This window comes from Oncorhynchus tshawytscha, unplaced genomic scaffold (assembly GCF_018296145.1).
Source record: "Oncorhynchus tshawytscha isolate Ot180627B unplaced genomic scaffold, Otsh_v2.0 Un_scaffold_9311_pilon_pilon, whole genome shotgun sequence".
NCBI lineage: Eukaryota > Metazoa > Chordata > Actinopteri > Salmoniformes > Salmonidae > Oncorhynchus > Oncorhynchus tshawytscha.
Genome location: NW_024609770.1, coordinates 389274 through 397500, shown reverse-complemented (window position 1 = coordinate 397500; position 8227 = coordinate 389274). Strand labels below are relative to the sequence as shown.

Sequence of the window (8227 nt, the reverse complement as noted above, 5' to 3'; positions counted from 1 at the left end):
CACTCACACACAGACATGCACACACACACACAGACACGTACACACACGCACACACAGACACACACACACACACACACACACACACACACACACACACACACACACACAGACACGTACACAGACACACACAGACACACACAGAAACACTCACACACAGACACACACACAGACACACACAGAATCACTCACACACATACACCAAATTGCCCCAATCCGTCTCGCCACAGCTGATCCCCGGCGGCGATCCCGATCTGTCCCGTTCCACTCTAAGCCACACTATGTTATTCATGACAATCTACATGTGTGATAATTACCTGCCCCATCCATCTATGTCAGAGCAGAGGACAGAGCAGGCCTTGGCCCTACAGTAGTGTGTAATACCATTTCTCCATCCACATATGTAGAGCCAGACCAGACCAGAAGGGGTAGGAGGGAGTGTATTTAGGGGAGACAGACCAGACCAATAGAAGGGGAGGAGGGATGTGTATTTCTTCTGTAGTAAAGGAGCCAGACCAGACCAATAGAAGGGGTAAGAGGGATGTGTATTTATACTGTAGTAAAGGAGACAGACCAGACCAATAGAAGGGGAGGAGGGATGTGTATTTATACTGTAGTAAAGGAGACAGACCAGACCAATAGAAGGGGGAGGAGGGGGATGTGTATTTATACTGTAGTAAAGGAGACAGACCAGACCAATAGAAGGGGGGAGGGATGTGTATTATACTGTAGTAAAGGAGACAAACCAGACCAATAGAAGGGGGAGGAGGGATGTGAATTTCTACTGTACTAAGGAGAAAGACCCAAATAAGCTGCTGACTGCATGCAATGAGAGATAGATCTGTAGTCTTATAGATAGTTCTATCTTGAAGTAAAAACGTATCACAATCAGTCTACTGTTTTGAAAGGTGATCTCCTATACCAACATACCTTGTTCTCCATCCTTCACACCCTACTCCATCTCTCTCTCTCTCTCTCTCTCTCTCTCTCTCTCTTTTATATATTTTCTTTCTCTCTCTCTCTCTCTCTCTCTCATCTCTCTCTCTCTCCTCTCTCTCTTCTCTTCTCTCTCTCTCTCTCTTTATATCTTTCTTTCTCTCTCTCTCTTTCTCTCTCTCTCTCTATATATATATATTTTCTCTCTCTCTCTCTCTCTCTCTCTCTCTCTCTCTCTCTCTCTCTCTCTCTCACTTGCTCACTCACTCACTCTCACTCACTCACTCACTTACTCACTCAATCACTCAATCACTCTCTCTGTCCTAGACTAACTACTATGTGTTATGTCCCAGGGAGATCCCGGATCCATGGGTTTACCTGGACTAGAAGGACTACCTGGAGCCAAGGTAAGCCACATACAGCCCACCTGTAGCCTTTATACAGTACTGAGCCAAGCCGAGCCAAGCCGAGCCGAGCCAAGCTGAGACAGCGCTTGCAGACCATCCTCATCCTGCATGACCTCACCAGATTACAGTTAGGAAATAAGGTATGAGGGAGTGTGGTATATGGCCATTATACCACGTCTAAGGGCTGTTCTGGATACAGCCGTTAGCCGTGGTACGTTGGCTGTATACCACAAATCCCCAAGGTGCCTTATTGCTATTATAAACTGGTTACCAACGTAATTAAAGCAGTGGGGAAATCTGGTGAGGTCATGTAATAACTACCAGGACACTACCGTCAGTAACATACTGTAACATACTGATGTAGATGACCTTGGTATGGGGGTTACAGCTCTATGTGTCTGTGTAACATCCCTCACACCTCTAGGTCTTAATCTAGATGTCAAGGCTAGCACGCGTGTCTGTCCTTCCTTCAGGGAGCTGTCGTCAGAGAGTTATGGCCATATCGTTCAGACACACACACACACCTCATATTACAGACAAATGGCCAAGGGCTCAACACTGCTGCTTTTATTTGACACTAAAGGTTAAGGAGAGTTTGTTTCTGATAGATCCACAGCATCACTTCAACAAGAGGTGATGTCTGTCTGAATACAAGTATATGGACTAGAATAGAATAGTCTCAGAATGGGCTTTGAAAGACAAGTCCTGAGAGATGCATAAACATAACCATGATGCTTCTCTATGGAGCTTCTCTGTCTGTCTCTGTTCTTGTTTCAAACCTCATGGTGATTTGGTTTATTCATGATATAGTTGTATAAGTAGTTCTATGTCTATTTCAGTTATATAACGAAGATGTGTCTTGTCCTGTAGGGTGAAGTGCTGTAGACTTGACTTATATACTGTAAGGCTGAATGTTGCTGTAGGTTTGAGTTGTATAAAAGGCTGTATGTTGCTGTAGGTTTGAGTTGTATAAAAGGCTGTATGTTGCTGTAGGTTTGAGTTGTATAAAAGGCTGTATGTTGCTGTAGGTTTGAGTTGTATAAAAGGCTGTATGTTGCTGTAGGTTTGAGTTGTATAAAAGGCTGTATGTTGCTGTAGGTTTGAGTTGTATAAAAGGCTGTATGTTGCTGTAGGTTTGAGTTGTATAAAAGGCTGTATGTTGCTGTAGGTTTGAGTTGTATAAAAGGCTGTATGTTGCTGTAGGTTTGAGTTGTATAAAAGGCTGTATGTTGCTGTAGGTTTGAGTTGTATAAAAGGCTGTATGTTGCTGTAGGTTTGAGTTGTATAAAAGGCTGTATGTTGCTTGAGTTGTAGGGCTGTATTGGTTTGAGTTGTATAAAAGGCTGTATGTTGCTGTAGGTTTGAGTTGTATAAAAGGCTGTATGTTGCTGTAGGTTTGAGTTGTATAAAAGGCTGTATGTTGCTGTATGTTGCTGTAGGTTTGAGTTGTATAAAAGGCTGTATGTTGCTGTAGGTTTGAGTTGTATAAAAGGCTGTATGTTGCTGTAGGTTTGAGTTGTATAAAAGGCTGTATGGTTGCTGTAGGCTTTTTGAGTTGTATAAAAGGCTGTATGTTGCTGTAGGTTTGAGTTGTATAAAAATGGCTGTATGTTGCTGTAGGTTTGAGTTGTATAAAAGGCTGTATGTTGCTGTGAATGTTGTGTTTTGAGTTGTATAAAAGGCTGTATGTTGCTGTAGGTTTGAGTTGTATAACAGGCTGTATTTTGTCCTGTAGGGTGATCTGGGGATGCCTGGAGCCCCTGGAATACCTGGGCCTTCAGTAAGTAGTACTTTTAATGATCTGCACACAACAGAAGGATGCCTTGAAACTTCCATTTGTTCACGCTCTTTTGCTGCACTTGATGCTGGCCACAGAAAACATCATGGTCTGAGGAAAACGATAACTGAGGAAACGATAACATGTCATGGACATTGACTTCAAATCTATAAGAAATGACACAGACAGAACACAGTAATACTATAGTAGTATCCCCAGTGAACAATGCTTCATATGAACAGATGTAATACTAAACCCAGTGAACAGTCCTTCAGATGTAATACTATACCCAGTGAACAGTCCCTCAGATGTAATACTATGTACCCAGTGAACAGTCCTTCAGATGTAATACTATACCCAGTGAACAGTCCTTCAGATGTAATACTATACCCAGTGAACAGTCCTTCAGATGTAATACTATACCCAGTGAACAGTCCCAGATGTAATACTATACCCAGTGAACAGTCCTTCAGATGTAATACTATACCCAGTGAACAGTCCTTCAGATGTAATACTATACCCAGTGAACAGTCCTTCAGATGTAATACTATACCCAGTGAACAGTCCTTCAGATGTAATACTATACCCAGTGAACAGTCCTTCAGATGTAATACTAACAGTCCTTCAGATGTAATACTATACCCAGTGAACAGTCCTTCAGATGTAATACTATACCCAGTGAACAGTCCTTCAGATGTAATACTATACCCAGTGAACAGTCCTTCAGATGTAATACTATACCCAGTGAACAGTCCTTCAGATGTAATACTATACCCAGTGAACAGTCCTTCAGATGTAATACTATACCCAGTGAACAGTCCTTCAGATGTAATACTATACCCAGTGAACAGTCCTTCAGATGTAATACTATACCCAGTGAACAGTCCTTCAGATGTAATACTATACCCAGTGAACAGTCCTTCAGATGTAATACTATACCCAGTGAACAGTCCTTCAGATGTAATACTATACCCAGTGAACAGTCCTTCAGATGTAATACTATACCCAGTGAACAGTCCTTCAGAACAGTGTAATACTATACCCAGTGAACAGTCCTTCAGATGTAATACTATACCCAGTGAACAGTCCCTCAGATGTAATACTATACCCAGTGAACAGTCCCTCAGATGTAATACTATACCCGGTGAACAGTCCCTCAGATGTAATACTATACCCAGTGAACAGTCCTTCAGATGTAATACTATACCCAGTGAACAGTCCTTCAGATGTAATACTATACCCAGTGAACAGTCCTTCAGATGTAATACTATACCCAGTGAACAGTCCTTCAGATGTAATACTATACCCAGTGAACAGTCCTTCAGATGTAATACTAAACCCAGTGAACAGTCCTTCAGATGTAATACTATACCCAGTGAACAGTCCTTCATACCCAGTGAACAGAGATGTAATACTATACCCAGTGAACAGTCCTTCAGATGTAATACTATACCCAGTGAACAGTCCTTCAGATGTAATACTATACCCAGTGAACAGTCCTTCAGATGTAATACTATACCCAGTGAACAGTCCTTCAGATGTAATACTATACCCAGTGAACAGTCCTGAACAGTCAGATGTAATACTATACCCAGTGAACAGTCCTTCAGATGTAATACTATACCCAGTGAACAGTCCTTCAGATGTAATACTATACCCAGTGAACAGTCCTTCAGATGTAATACTATACCCAGTGAACAGTCCTGTAATACAGTGAACAGTCCTAGATGTAATACTACCCAGTGAACAGTCCTGCAGATGTAATACTATACCCAGTGAACAGTCCTTCAGATGTAATACTATACCAGTGAACAGTCCTGCAGATGTAATACTATACCCAGTGAACAGTCCTGCAGATGTAATACTATACCCAGTGAACAGTCCTGATGTAGTACAGTAATACCTGCTGGACAGTGAACAGTCCTTCAGTTGAGGTGCTAGCTAACGTGAACAGTCCTTAGATGTAATAAAACCCAGTGAACAGTCCTTAATGTGTACTATTCTCATCCTGTCTGTGTGATTGACCCAGGGAAACCTGGAGATGTAATACTATACCCAGTGAACAGTCCTGGGGATGTAACCGGTAAGTGAACAGGATGCTTTTAATCTCTCTCTCTCCCTGATGTAACTACTCTACCCAGTGAACAGTCCTCGATGTAATCTCGCCCAGTGAACTCGCTCTCTCTCTCTCAGATGTCTCTCTCTCTCTCTCGCTCTCTCTCTACTATACCCAGTGAACAGTCCTTCAGATGTAATACTCCTTCAGATGTAATACTATACTCCAGTCTCTCTCCTGTCAGCTGTCAGTCAAAGGCATCCCTCCTTCTCTCTGTCACACACACACAACACCTTCAGTAACAGTAACAGTGACACATATGAGTGTTTATTCCCTGACAGGGTGAGAGGGGCCCGCTGGGGTAGACAGGATTCCCAGGTCCTGAGGGACCCCAAGGTGCTCCTGTAAGAATTTTACTTTACCTCTGCTCTTCTTTCCTCATACCCCTGATTAGACACCTACCCTCAACGGGAGATAGTCCATACCCCTGATTAGACACCTACCCTCAACGGGAGATAGTCCATACCCCTGATTAGACACCTACCCTCAACGGGAGATAGTCCATACCCCTGATTAGACACCTACCCTCAACGGGAGATAGTCCCATAGACAGTCCCTCAACGAGATTATACACCTGACACCTCCTCAACGGGAGATAGTCCATATCCCTGATTAGACACCTACCCTCAACAGGAGATGTCCATACACCTAGAACAAAAAGGTGCTTTAAAGAACCTTAAAGGGTTTTTGGCCTTTCCCATAGAAGAATCCTTTGAAGATCCCTTTTTGGTTCCAGGTTTAGTCCTTTTGGGTTCTATGTAGGACCCTTTCTACATGTAACCCGAAAGGGTTCTACTGGAACCAAAAAGGGTTCACCTTTGGGGACAGCCGAAGAACCCTTTTGGAACCTTTTTCTAAGAGTGTACATGCAGAGCCAAGTGAGATGTCACTCTATGTACAGTACATACAGGGCCTTTGGAAAGTATTCAGACCTCTTGACTTTTTACACATTTTGTTACGTTACAGCCTTATTCTGAAATTGATTCAATTGTTTTCCCCCCCTCATCAATCTACACACAATACCCCATAATGACAAAGAAAAAACAGGTTTTTAGAAATGCTAATTTATCAACAACAAAAAATGAAATATGAAACATGTTTATTAAATCCATTTTAGAATAAGGCTGCAACGTAAGAAAACATGGAAAAGTCAAAGAGTCTGAATATACAAATGTTACCAATGAACAGAGAGTAGATGGTTCTTACATATTGCTGAGAGATGTACAATGTTCCTATATGACTGTATAGGCTCAGACTGCCAGTATGCCGGCAGTATTAGGTTTGTAGACATAGTTTATATTGATAACAACACAGTCCCTCACATTGCAGAGCCAAGTGCTGTGTTACATTTACCATAGATGTCTGCATTTCCATGTCAATGAAAGAGCTTGATTTAAGGGACAATCTGTTTAAATCTGGTTTAAATAAGCTTATTAGTCCAGGCTTGTTTTGCAGAACGATGACATTATTGTATGTTATTATCATCAGAAATGGTTTCTTTAGTTATAATTCCATCCGTCTGTAAGCAGAGAGTAGAACATTAGTGTTCACACAGCAATCACCATCGTTATCCCACGCTTCAGATATCCCATTAACTGTGGAGAGAGATTACTCTGTCTGTCACAAACGGCACCCTATTCCCTATATAGTACACTACTTTGACCAGAGCCCTATTCCCTATATAGTACATTACTTTGACCAGAGCCCTATTCCCTATATAGTACACTACTTTGACCAGAGCCCTATTCCCTATAGAGTGCACTACTTTGACCAGAGCCCTATTCCCTATATAGTACACTACTTTGACCAGAGCCCTATTCCCTATAGAGTGCACTACTTTGACCAGAGCCCTATTCCCTATATAGTACACTACTTTGATCAGAGCCCTATTCCCTATATAGTACATTACTTTGACACTATTCTATTGTCACTACCAGAGCCCTATTCCCTATATAGTACACTACTTTGACCAGAGCCCTATTCCCTATATAGTGACACTTTGACCAGAGCCCTATTCCCTATATAGTACACTAGACTTTGACCAGAGCCCTATTCCCTATATAGTACATTACTTTGACCAGAGCCCTATTCCCTATATAGTACACCTACTTTGACCAGAGCCCTATTCCCTATATAGTACACTACTTTGACCAGAGCCCTGTTCCCTATATAGTACACTTTGACTATTCCTACCCCTGATACACTTTTGACCAGAGCCCTATTCCCTATATAGTACACTACTTTGACCAGAGCCCTATTCCCTATATAGTACATTACTTTGACCAGAGCCCTATTCCCTATATAGTGCACTACTTTGACCAGAGCCCTATTCCCTATATAGTACATTACTTTGACCAGAGCCCTATTCCCTTCCCATAGTGCACTACTTTGACCAGAGCCCTATTCCCTATATAGTACATTACTTTGACCAGAGCCCTATTCCCTATAGTACATTACTTTATACCAGAGCCCTATTCCCTATACATAGTACACTACTTTGACCAGAGCCACTATTCACCTATATACAGTACATTACTTTGACCAGAGCCCTATTCCTATATAGTACATTACTTTGACAGAGCCCTATTCCATAATATATAGTGCACTACTTTGACCAGAGCCCTATTCCCTATATACAAACACTACATTTTACAAATGCCCTATTATCAACATACAAAAATAGTATGACTACATTTGACCAAAGCCCTATTCCCTATATAGTACACTACTTTGACCAGAGCCCTATTCCATATATAGTACACTACTTTTAACAGAGCCCTATTCCCTATATACACATACATACTTTTAACAGAGCCCTATTCCCTATATAGTACACTACTTTGACCAGACTACCCTATTCCCTATATAGTGCACATACTTTTATACATAACAGAGCCCTATTCAGAGCCAATATAGTACATGACTGTTTTGCAGTAATAGGGAATAGGGTGCCATTTACAGACAATACATATCCAGAATGCACCAGGGTTTTGC

At 41.7% G+C, this 8227-nt stretch overlaps 1 protein-coding gene across 1 annotated transcript in view; it reads left to right on the top strand.

The window, feature by feature from the left end:
* LOC121845814 (collagen alpha-1(XIX) chain-like) overlaps nt 1–5581 on the top strand; it is a 28226-nt gene extending 22645 nt beyond the window's left edge. The window contains exons 11-14 of the mRNA XM_042317823.1: nt 1287–1340; nt 3076–3120; nt 5147–5160; nt 5515–5581. Of these exons, the coding sequence (XP_042173757.1) occupies nt 1287–1340; nt 3076–3120; nt 5147–5160; nt 5515–5581 (180 nt within the window). The remainder of the gene's footprint in view (nt 1–1286; nt 1341–3075; nt 3121–5146; nt 5161–5514) is intronic.
* The last annotated feature ends 2646 nt before the right edge of the window (nt 5582–8227 follow it).